The following is a 12,052-nucleotide window of genomic DNA, read 5'->3' on the forward strand; positions in this document are numbered from 1 at the left end:
GTGGAGCCAGGTTGGGATTCCAGCCTCCTAAAGGACCCAGCTGTGGATTATTTTCACCAAGATCATTCAGCTTTTAAGGAAAAGCCTAAACCAAACCCAGGACTTCAAACAACTCTGAGGGTTTCCTCTCCTGCTGCATTCCTACTCTGTCAGGCTCTCATAAATCAGCATAACTTCACCTCAGCAGAGCTCTGGGGTAAAAACTGCAGCCTCTCTTATCTCAGATCTGCCCTACAAACAGGCAGGAATTAAGGAAGAGCCAAATTAATAACACAGGTGTTAATTATAATCCTTGCAGCCTCCTTGACTAACTGGTGCACAAACAACCTGCCAAATAATTCACAGCTGAAAGAGTTCCCTTCTGTCTTGTCACTGAGCACAGAGGACTTTAAAATAGTCTTTCGAGTCTTTTCAGCCCTTGGCACAGCTGAAACATTCTCCTGGTGGACAGGAAAAGGTCCATTAGTTGTGGATTTGTGTCCTGCAAAGTGGTTTCATTTTATAAATCTGAATATTTAAATCAAAGGAGTTCTCTTTCTTTACCATCACGCTTTTGGGTTTGTCAGGGAACGAAACCCTGATAAGTTTGAAGCTTCATTTCCTGTTTCTGACGTGTCTTAACCAGGTTTCCATCCTAAATACAGAAAAAAAGTGGTAAATTCTGACAGCAGATCCCCCCTGAACCCACCCCATGAGTCTCCCTCCTACATTGAACTGCTCTGGGAGATGGAACTAAAATAAAGAACCCTGGCAAGGTGTGAGCTGGGATGGATCTGCCACAAGAAGGAGCAGTTTACTGGAATGAAGTCCTTTAACATCAGATCTAAGCAGCTTTTGTCTTATTTTTCCTTAGGTTGGTGGGGTTTTTTAAGCTTAAATTATTAGGAACTGCAGGGGCATAGAGTTTCCCCAGGGTTTTTAGCCACCTTTTCCTCAGACAGCTGCAGCCTGGCTGGGGCCGTGCATGTGAGGGAACAGTGACATCAGGTGGATTATCCTGCTCATCACAGGCACATCCCGGTTTTTCTGTGGAAACTTTTACAGGAGAATGGGCAAGTGCCTGCCATGGTGGGATTGTATCCATCTGGAAACAGTATGGAAGAAGGAGCCAGGCTTTTCTCAGTGGTACCCACTGAAATAATGCCAAACCCCAACCAAGCAAAAGGAAGAAATTCATATATTGGGCTAAATTCTTGAAGGAAAAATTTATGATGCAATATTCCCCTGTAATTCCCTATATTTAAGCTACTTCCAAGAGTAAAAGAGATCAAAATAACACTGATTCTATTAGAAATCCCCACCCGATCAGCATCTCAACAACAAGTCTTTCCCTCAGACTGGAACCTCCCAAAACCCACACAGGTGTGCTTTGAGTCATTTGGCACAAATTTCACAGTATTTCAAAGTACAGCACCACAGCCAAAACTCCTGAGGGAAAACTTTGGAGAGGAAGGAAAAGTTTAAATCCAGCTTTTCTGATTCCCTCTTCACCTGCCAGCAACAGGAAATTATTATTCAGGGTGACACAAACTGTACTGGACACTTTATTGTATTTACAGAGTTAAATCAAATGTATGTTCACAGAAATTCTTAGTAAAACTTCTGTTGAAGCACCTCTGTGCAGCAAAAGGAAATAAAACCAGATGATTTCAAGTCTGTGACATCCTCCCCCCACACTTCTGTCCCCTCTGGGCTTGCAGAGTGAAATTTGGTTTTAAAGCAAACTAAAAAAAAAAAAAGATGGACCAAAAATACTTGTAGAGGTTTTTAAGAGTTCATAGCTGATTTATTTATTAATTATACACTGTGCATATTGCTTTTAATCCACTGACACAGGCATGGGTATAGTACAATATTCATAACACTCCACAGAATTTTCTGATTGAGGGCTTTGCAGGGAGTTTTTTGTGGGTATTTGGAGTTCCCTTCCCAAGGGAACAGGAACTACAGGCCTGAGCTTCCCCAAAATATTAATACATGGAACAATCTACCAATATCATAAAAGGCTTCAAACCACTGTGCCAAAGAGACAGGGAAAATTCTCCCCATGTAAGAAATTCAAGCAGTAAGAATAGGTAGGCACTCTACCTAAAAATCCACCAAACTGGAATAAAATCTCTCCCTCTGGACATTCTTCCTTCTCAGTTGCCTCCAGAATTCCAATGGATAATCCCCAAGTCAGTCAGCTGCCCTTTACACTGCAGAAGTTGCAAGGAAAGAGCTCTCAGGGATGGGAGGAACTTCTGGAATTACATTGCAATGCTTGCAGCAAAATTGAACTCGGATTGCTGATTCTCTGGAATATTATCTATAAAAAGTTAATTCAGGACCATTATATTTCAGGGTACAGAGGGGATTCTGCTCCTTTTCACGATCTTGAGATCAGTTTGAAATGTTTAGTGATGGTTTCCTGTTATTCTGTCAGCATTTCTGCTCCCTCCCCACCAGTGGCATCCTCAGAAATATGGAGATCCTCCAGCATTTCAGCCAGGCTGATCCTGGGGGGCCCATCCTCATCTGTGTCACTCTCCACTGGAATATCTGCATCTAAAAACACACAGAAAAACCCCCAAACAACAGTTAAGCAAAGAAAACAAACCCCAAACCAACCCCAGAGAAGGAAGGAGAAAAAAACCAAACCAACAAACAAATCACAAAACCAACAACCTCCTAAAAACCAACAATCCCATGGCAATTCCCCTCGTGGAAAAACATGAATTATGTATCAAATCCTTCACCCAGCAGTGGGAGAAAATATGTTTTTCCCTCTCAGAGGCAAGGAAACAAAAACCATCAGCAGTGCAGGGCAAATACACCTGTGAAATATATTTCTCTATTCAGGAGTAGTTCAGAGAATGCAAATACACAACTTCAGGAAAAATATTTCCCCTCAACCAGCCAGGATCTACAGTTGAATTAAGCAGATGAAAAAGCCTTACTTCTGTAAATGTTGACATTCTTCCTTATGGCTTCATCCTCTTCCAGATCTTCCAGGAAGTCCTGGTATTGCCTGTGAAAGATGTGGAATGTCTTTACTCACTTCTCCTCTGGATTCATGCAAATTTATAAAATAAACCCAAAGAATCAAAGCCCCACCAGACCTGCTTTTTGAGAGCATTCCCACATTTCCAACTCACTCTTTCTGCCTTTTTTTAACCACCTATTAATTTCCAACTCATTTTAATTAGTTTAACTCTCATTGCCTCATTGTTTTCTACTCAGTTGGAGGTTATTTAGACCGTGCTGCTGCTGTATCAGCTGTCACTGGGCAAACCCAGGCAGATACTGAACCTTTCATCATCTGTATCCGGGGCTTCCCTGTCCCTCTCCAGCTCCTTCAGCTTCCAGTTCCGGCGCCGCTGCCGTTTGCTGCGGTCGTAGCTCTTCTTGATCAGCACCTGCAGGGAAAACCAGCCCCTATTTACACACTCACCCTGCAGTGCTGCTGGAAAACACTCCCAAAATCCAAACCAGCTCCCAGGTCTGCACTTGGGCAGCTCAAATCAGGAGAATGGGCGCTCAAAAATTCAAGAAACTAATTCTTAAATCCGACGCTGTTCCAATTTTGCTGTTAATATCCCCTCTTCCTTTAGGCACTGGGGAGTATTCCCTCTAAAATCATAGTCCTCACTAGCCCTGGGAAGAGCAGAGAACTCTGTGCAGAGAAAGGAATTTTCTTACCACATCAGGAATATTGTGTGGGTTCATTTTGTTGGCAAACTCGTCATTTAAGTTGCAGTTGGCCAAGTCGAACCTAAAACAAAAATGGCTGGTTTAATGTATTTTATATAAATCCACAAAACTGAACTCAGTGGATCATGTTTGCATTAAAGGGCAGCACAGTGTAAGTTACAGCTCCTAAGAAAGAGAAATGTTTCCAGATGAAGTCCAAACAAAAATCCACATCAATATTGCAGCTGTCACAACCAGGAACAGCTCGGAGCAGTTGCTGTTCCCAAATTCTGTCCAGTGGCACTTCCCAACCTCCTGACCCCAAACTGCAACATCCATGGAGGTTCTGTTGGGCTCACGACAGCTCCAGAAACATTCATGTTTAAGCCTGTTTGAGAATCACCTGATTTGCCTAATCCTACAAAAATGTCACTTGTTTCCTCGCTGTGTATGACACTTGCTACCACACAAATAAACTCTGTTGGTGTTTTATAAATCCTTCCCACTTATTTATGTCCAACTTGTTATTCCAACCTGCACTCTAAAGGCAATACTTCAGCTCTCTCATTGCTAACACAAGATGATTTTTTCTAGACTAAAGATTTCCTGGATTAGGACCAGCTCTTCATGACTCCATCCCTTTCGCTGATTCCATTTAGAAATCAGACCAGTTCAACTTTCCAGCGAATCTGAAGAATTCAGTCATTAACTAATCATTTAATAAAGGTCAAGAAAGAGTACAGACCCCAAGACAAGGTCCCCAGGGTTCAGGATGTGCCCCAGGTGTGTGCAGCAGAAGTACTGATGATCTGTGTCCAGCTCCGAGGTTTTCCGGACCCAGGCCTCGGCCAGAGTGTGCTTGGGGAAGGAAAAATCAAATTATTGGAATCAATCACTGCTTAATGAAAACATCTGCACTGCTGCATCACTGCTTTAAAGTACATTTGGAATGAAACTTGTGTTTCTACACCAAACATCCCACGTATCCATTGCTACTCCTCATTTCTCATCCTTACAAAAGCAAGGAAATGGACATTCCAACCCCTTCCAACAGGAATTCCTGAAAGGCTATTTCTGTAATGTGTTTTGGTGGCTTTTTTTTAATTTCATGACTTTCAACCACATCCAGCTTTCGACTGAGAAAAAGATACATTAATTCTGATCAAAAGGAAATGCTTATTTACTTCCACAAAGCCAATTCAATAATTAAAGAGCTGCAAAGCTTGTAGAAAATCATTTCCATAATGATAACAAAAGGCAGAATTTAAGCTCTCCAACAGAGAAGAATTTCTGAAAATGATCCCAAGAAGAGCTTTTGCCAGTGGCAAAAAGAACAGCACTGTGCAAGGCAGAACAATTCAGAAGATCAATTCAGCTGAGGGAAGGGGAACAGGAGTCCTAAAACATGAATCAAACAGAAAATTCCGACCTTGTTCGACCTTGCACCTGCCCCAGCACCTTTTTTCTTCTCGTGGACCCTGTTGATGTCCATGATGATGAACTCCTCCAGCTGCTTGGGGTGGAACAAGCTGTTGAAAGGGTGGCGCCAGTAGGTATTCCCATCCACTTCAGCAACTGGAAAAAACCCCACCAACGAGGGAGAGAATTTCTTGGGAAAAAGGAACTGTTTAGCAAAATTAAGGCAGCTGCCAAACACATTTTGTTCATTCATTAAATATTTAGGGTATGACCCACAGTGCCACCTTGTGCTACAAGGGCAGCAGATCTGTGCCAGCCAAATCACACCTCCCGTGCCTGAAGCACAGACCCTTTATCCACAGATCTTTTGTTCACAGGAATTACTCTCCTGGATCCATCCTTATCAAAGGGGTTCTGCTGGTCAAGCTCCCATTGATCAAAGCACAGAACTTTTAATACTAAAGTGGCTACAAACTTAATCCAGAGAAAAACTAGATGCCACCTAAGTGAAATGCAAGTGCTTACAGAGACAGAGAACATCCATGAATTTAACACTAAACCTGCACATTTTGCCTGGGATCTTATGGGATAAAAAAAAAAAAATCAAGCTTGGAGAGCAATGTCTTAGTTCACTATTACATTTCTACTGTATGGACAAATTTACAACATTAAGGTCCAAAAATACACGAGATTTTGTGGAAATAAATGAAAAGTAACCATGCCAGAAAAATCAGCTGTTGCCACAGTGCAGAGAAGAGCCCAACACTCACTCTGCAGAGTTCTGGGGTCGATGAGGTGGATGGCACTTGTCACTCGAATGCACACACAGATCTGGCCCATGTTCCCCAGGCTCTGTGCCAGTTTTGGTGACAGACACACAACATTGTCCTGGAAACAAAGAGAAGATAATTTACACCCCTACTGCCTTCACTTTTAACCAAGTCTTGAGAAAATTCTCAAATACAAATTTTAAACTTTGTGTTTTCAGTTTTCTAGCCAGTATCACCCAGTAACTTCTGCATTTCCCATGCAGATCCCTCCCCACTCCCCAAAAACCACAATCAGGCCTCCATCACCAAATCCAAACTGTTCCCACTTCACACAACACCCTGAAGATGAGGCAGAGAGAAGGTACCTTGCATATTGGAACGATTTCCACAGAGAAAGTGCTTTTGTAGTTGTAGACATTACTGTGAATGTCATGTGAGATCAAACGTTGGGACGATTTTGATCTATAAAACATAAAAACAGAGCCTTCAGGCAGCCAGAAGGATATTACCTGAATTACAGGAGATAATCAGCACAAAAAACAGCAACAAAAATACATGTTCAACCAACACAAATATTAAGGAAATAGAAAAATGCGTGAGGTGAGTTTTACAAGGGTTAAGTGGGAAACACGGGACCTCTGCAGAAGAAATTTTGTCTCAGCTAAAATACAGGTTCCTTACACTTTCACTTACAAAATTATTTAAAAATGAAGGATAAAAGACACTTCCCAAAAGCTTTTGAGCACTCAAGGCAATAAATTGAAATGCTTTACCTAGATGGAACTGTACACTGAAGAAAGTCCACCATCTTCTGGGCCTGTTGCTTTGAAGAGTAATAAAAATCCAGGCCATCTGAAAAGCGAAGAAAATATGATGAATAAAGCTATTTCAAGGACAATCCACGGGTTAAGTGATCTGCTGCTTATCTGCACAGAGCTGCCAGCACATCCACATAAAACCACCCATCCTAAAACCACTTTATTCCACCTCAAGGCCACCCAACCACCTCACTCACCGTGGATTTCCTTGATGCGAAGTGTATTTTGATGGAGCTTGTGCTTTAAAATCAGCTGCTCCAAATAGTAGAAAGTCTTCTTGTGCAGAGTCTAAAACCAAGCAAAGGTAAAACTATCCAGCTTATTTCAGAACCATCTAGTGCAAATGCAGTATCTCTGGAGAATAAACATTTATATGGAGAGATCATCTGGAGAAGGGACATCCAAAGCCAAAACCAAGTAACCAGAAAGATTTTAGAGTGCTCTACTTATACCAAATTACTTAAAGCTTCCGTTTCTCATTTTTGTGTAACTGGTGGCTAGAAAAACGATTTCCTTTAAAGATTTGAATCTTTATGAACAATTTGTCCCACTGTTTCTAAACTATCTTAAAATACAGAAGGATATTTAGCAATTTGCAAAAGATCCTCCTGTCAGTATCATTTAAAAAAGAATATGTTAATAATACTGGGCAGCAGAAAGTTTTTCTCAATTAAGATCAGTAAGAAAAAAACAACAACCCTGAAGACACCCTGTGGCTGTCTGTGAGTCCATCTTTTTCTGAGAAATCCAGAAAAATCACCCAGCTCTTTGCCTGATTGTTCTGCCACAATCAAATGGAAATTCAGTTTGCCCCCACCTTTTGTCTGACTTGCACTACAGCTTTCCAGAAATCCTTGGCTTCAATCCTGTGACAGTCTTCACACATCTGAGACTGGACAACGTATTCCACCACAAACACCTGCTGCAGAACTGCTCCATTTATCACCTGAAAGACAAAAGTGTTCAAGGCTTCCTCATTAGTCCTGTCAAGACTGTCAATACAATAAAATATGTGACAGACATATATTTGGGGCACAAATAACAGCAGTATTTTCCTAACTTTACTGGAACAGACAATAACCTTCCTCCAACTGCGACGACTGGCATTTTAATGATGAAATTTAGGCAGGATGAAATCTCAGAACAATAACAAAATCCTGTTTTTTGCCATAAAAAAGCTTTTCAAAAATCACAAGGAGAATCTTGTGCTCCAGTTACCTCCTTCTGAACAGTCAGCTTCAGCTTCAGCCTCTTGGAATGTGGTTCTGTCCAAATGAAACCTGCATCAATCAGCCGGACCTGCCCGTGGGAAAGGACAAGAGCTCAGCACAACCAGCTCCAACTACTTTAATTGAAAATATACATATTAATATCCTAAATCTAATTAATAATGCTTGGGTAGAACACGGAGGTTGATCTACCTAAAATAAAGGTGATAAAACCACGGTCTGTCACACCAGAGTAACTGAATATACTATTCAACATCTCTGGATGCCAGGAAATTATGAATTTTGATAGTAAAATGGTTAATAATATTGTCTATATTTAAGTACTAACCCAGCAGCAACAAGCTCAATAAGGCAATGATCCAATACAAACGTTCAGGAGTGTGGTAAAAATCAATTCTTTGCCTAAAACACTATTTCAAATATTTTCCTCTCATAATACTCTCACCCTAAGAGATGCTTTATTCAACTTAAACCTGTGACTGTTGATTTAATCTACATATAGACCTCTGCAACCCTCTTTCATATTGCCACAAACCAGTGAGAACAAGTGTTGTATAAACAATTTTAAAAATGTTGATAAACTCTACACAGTCCAAACAGCTCCTCCAGAAGGACAGAATCCTGCACAAGTTTGCTGGACTTTATGCAGTACCAACACTCTATGAAATACCCACGGGATCAGCTGCTTACCTTGCTCAGGGAAGCTTTGATTTTTTTCAGGCACAAAGCAAGAAGCTCTCTTGATTCCAAGGAGCACTGGATCCAGGTTCCTGGAGGCTGGAGATACCTGTGGAAAACAGTTCTAAGATCATCGAGTCCAACCATTTCCCAGCACTAACTCCCATCCCCAAGTGCCAAATCCATGTGGCTTTTAAATCCCTCCAGGGATGGGGATCCACCCCTGCCATGGGCAGCTGTGCCAGGGCTGGACAGCCCTTTCCACGAAGATGTTTTCCCTAAACCGCCCCTGGTGCAATTTGAGGCTGTTTCCCCTCATTCTGTCCCTTGTTCCCTGGGAGCAGAGCCTGACCCTCACCCGGCTCCACCCTCCCATCAGGGAATTTTCGGGAATAAGAAGGTCCTCCCTGAGCCTTCTCACCAGAGCTGTGCTCTTTTGCTCTCTACACCCTGAGACTGACACATTACAAGCACATTTTACTGCCATCCCCACCGATTTCCCCACTTTATTTCAAGTACCACAAACTCACCACTTAAATCATCCAGACCCCACACACCAGCACCCTCACATACATAAATACACACAAGGAGGTGCTGGCACATCCCACGAGACCCAAAGCCTGTGGGATTGGAGGGAAGGTCGGGGGGAGGCTGGAGGAGGGGAGAGGATGATCAGATACCTCACCTTTCACACTGTTTGCAGAAGTGGACGGTGCCCTGCTTGGGGATGCCCTCGGTGATGTCCACCTGTGCCCGCAGGCAGCCCACGCACATGTTGGCCGGGTTGGGCGGGATGGGCACCCCGCACTGGCAGCACAGGCTGGAACACAGGGAGGGGGGGAAGGACAGTCAGTCACCAACATATAACCGGGGTGCCCCCCCAGCCCCTCATCCCCTCACGTGTGTCCCTGTGAGGGCTGTGCCGGCCCCAGGTACTCCATGGCCCCCGTATCCCCCATATCCCCTCACATGTGTCCCTGTGAGGGCTGTGCCGGCCCCAGGTACTCCATGGCCCCCATATCCCCCCATATCCCCTCACATGTGTCCCTGTGAGGGCTGTGCCGGCCCCAGGTACTCCATGGCCCCCATATCCCCCCATATCCCCTCACATGTGTCCCTGTGAGGGCTGTGCCGGCCCCAGGTACTCCATGGCCCCTCACACGCGGCCGCGCTGCCGGCCGGGACAGGAAGGGGCGGAGGCGGCGGCGCCGGTTCGGCCTCTCGGGAGGGGCGGGCTGAGGGAGCCGTGAGGGAATGCCGGCTTGGCGCCTCCCGTTCCCTTCCGCATTTTAACGGGAATAACATTTTAATCAGCGATTCTTCCAAACAATAATTCACTTTTCATTAAAAATCCACCCCTCCCCCCCCCCCGCCGCTGCCGCAGCGGCAAATGGCGGCCGAGGGCACAGCGGCGGCGGCTCCGCCTGTTCCACCCCTGCCACAAGGATCGGTGTCCTGATTCTTTATTTATTTATTTATTTATTTATTTATTTTCATGGAAATGTGAAGTTGTATTTTTTTCCCCTCATTTTTCTCGTGTGTTTTCACACCCGCAAATCCCCACTGGAATTGGCGTGAATTTTGAGTTGTGCCTGAGGAGCTGCTCCTTTGCACCTAATTAATGCTTTAAGGGATGCTGCTAATTTACCTTTAATAAATACTATTATCAAGCATTTTTATTGTTTTCTGACCTGTTTTTCGGCTGTGGCTGAGTGTCTCCAAATGCTACTCCAGGTGCTTTTTGAAAAGAATTTCCAACTTCGGTGGAAAGAGTAGGAATAGGGATGTTTGGGCATTAAATTCATATTACTTTCGGTATTGATTTTGAAAAGAAAATTGCAAATCGTTTGAAAAAGAGTCACCCTCTTTGAAAAAAAAAAAAGCCTCTAGTTTCAGAATTAAATTTAGAATAGGCATGCTATCGTAGAAATGTATTTCTTGTAGAAATGGATAAACCCCAAAGTTCCTGAACTTCTCCCTTTGTTTAGTCCTCCTATATCTGAGCAATAAAATCACATATTTTTTTTTTCCTGAAAACACAGATTTTAGATTATATACAATAGGTTATGTGTTGGTGCAGATGCTTGTAAATGAAGAAACAAACATTCCAGCTGGGGTTCAGTCTTGATTTGAAATCATTAGGAAGCATAAATAAGAGTCCTCATCCTGTCACTAATTTCTGAAGGATTAAACTATGATAATTATAATTTAATTTACTTTTAGGATGTGAAACTACTCCCAGAACCCACTGGCACCTGCAAATTTCCAAATGGAAGATGCAGTTTCAATAGTGGAATAACAGGATGTTATCCTGATGTCAGTTCATCTACTGACTTGTTTTTCCTGATGCCAGTTCTTAGCAAAGAATTTTAGGATTTTTATGAGTTTACTTTCCAGTAAACTTGATGCTTGATGCTTGTCTCCAGTACAAAAATATTTGGATTTAGAAGGAGTTGATTGAATTAGATTTCATTCCTGGTGTACCATAACAACCCTTTGGAAAAGAGGAACTGCCACGGCAAGGGGTTGGATGGAGATGATCTTTAAGGTGCTTTCCAACCCAAACCTTTGTGTGATTCCATGATTTTGTGATACCAAGGTTTGTTTGTGGGTCACCATTTGTGACAGAGAAAACGGAGCTGAATTGCATCAACACATCGTGTGGGATTTATTTAATGTGGTAATTTTCTCATGGAAAGGAAGAGTTGTTTCAGCTGGGGACTGAAAATCACAGTCTGTCGAGTTGTCTGATGTGTTTTTTCTTTTTTGGCACATTTTTGTTTGATGGGCTGCTTGTCTTCACAGACTATAACTCAGTTCTGCTCCTTTGAAATTAAGTTTCTTTGCAGACCTCTCTGGAGACTATTGACCATATTAATGAAAAAAAAAAAAAAAGAAAAGAAAATGGGGAAAAAAAAGTGTTTCCTTGCATTGAAGTTTCATTTCAGAACCTCTGCTACACAGTGGGTGTTATATAGTTTTTACTTTCAAGCCTTGATGAATCACTCAGCCTTTGTTTTCTTTGATTTATGAAATAATACCCTTCCTGTGAATTCCAGGCTGTCACTTGGAGAGTCTCAAGAGGGGTAGGACAAAGCCTGTCATTTATGGGAGTCAGATCTTCTGGGAAGTCACCGGTGGAGGGGGAGATTTTGATCCTAATAGTGCTGTAAAAGTTTCCACTTCAGATTTATTTTCAACTGCAGTTTTCTCCACCTAATTTTGGTGCTAATATATTAAACCCTACCTCAGCTCAAGGCTGAGTTCATATCAGAACTGGGTTCTTTGTGCTTACCAAGGTACTTTGTACTGCCTCTGTTTTCCTCTGGCTGCCACCCATCCGAGGACACTTTGTATGTTTTAAACTGTCTCAGCACCACTTGTGAAAAATTTTATGCAATAAATGTATTTTTACACAATAAACAGGATAAAAAGCAAAGCACAGAATTCCCTGAGAACTTCAGCA

General features: G+C 42.6%; 1 protein-coding gene across 3 annotated transcripts; it reads right to left on the reverse strand.

The window, feature by feature from the left end:
• Window positions 1-1,620: 1,620 nt before the first annotated feature.
• On the reverse strand, window positions 1,621-9,783 carry NMD3 (NMD3 ribosome export adaptor). Of its 3 annotated transcripts, none has more exons than XM_051781867.1 (15): window positions 9,696-9,783; window positions 9,272-9,406; window positions 8,599-8,695; window positions 7,898-7,978; window positions 7,497-7,625; window positions 6,877-6,967; window positions 6,635-6,713; window positions 6,227-6,323; window positions 5,862-5,979; window positions 5,102-5,247; window positions 4,418-4,530; window positions 3,682-3,754; window positions 3,292-3,398; window positions 2,940-3,010; window positions 1,621-2,547 (listed from the first exon to the last, which is right to left on the reverse strand). In XM_051781867.1, exons 1-15 carry the CDS (start codon window positions 9,734-9,736, stop codon window positions 2,414-2,416), a joined length of 1,512 nt encoding a protein of 503 aa, XP_051637827.1. In that variant the 5' UTR covers window positions 9,737-9,783; the 3' UTR covers window positions 1,621-2,413. The 3 variants fall into 3 exon arrangements, with proteins under 3 accessions (XP_051637827.1, XP_051637826.1, XP_051637825.1); XM_051781866.1 differs by having other exon boundaries at window positions 9,626-9,753; XM_051781865.1 differs by lacking the exon at window positions 9,696-9,783 and adding an exon at window positions 9,556-9,627.
• Between the last annotated feature and the right edge of the window lie 2,269 nt (window positions 9,784-12,052).

The sequence above is a fragment of the Manacus candei genome, unplaced genomic scaffold, assembly GCF_025592945.1.
Source record: "Manacus candei isolate 608988 ecotype Guabito, Panama unplaced genomic scaffold, ASM2559294v1 h1tg000015l, whole genome shotgun sequence".
Lineage (NCBI taxonomy): Eukaryota > Metazoa > Chordata > Aves > Passeriformes > Pipridae > Manacus > Manacus candei.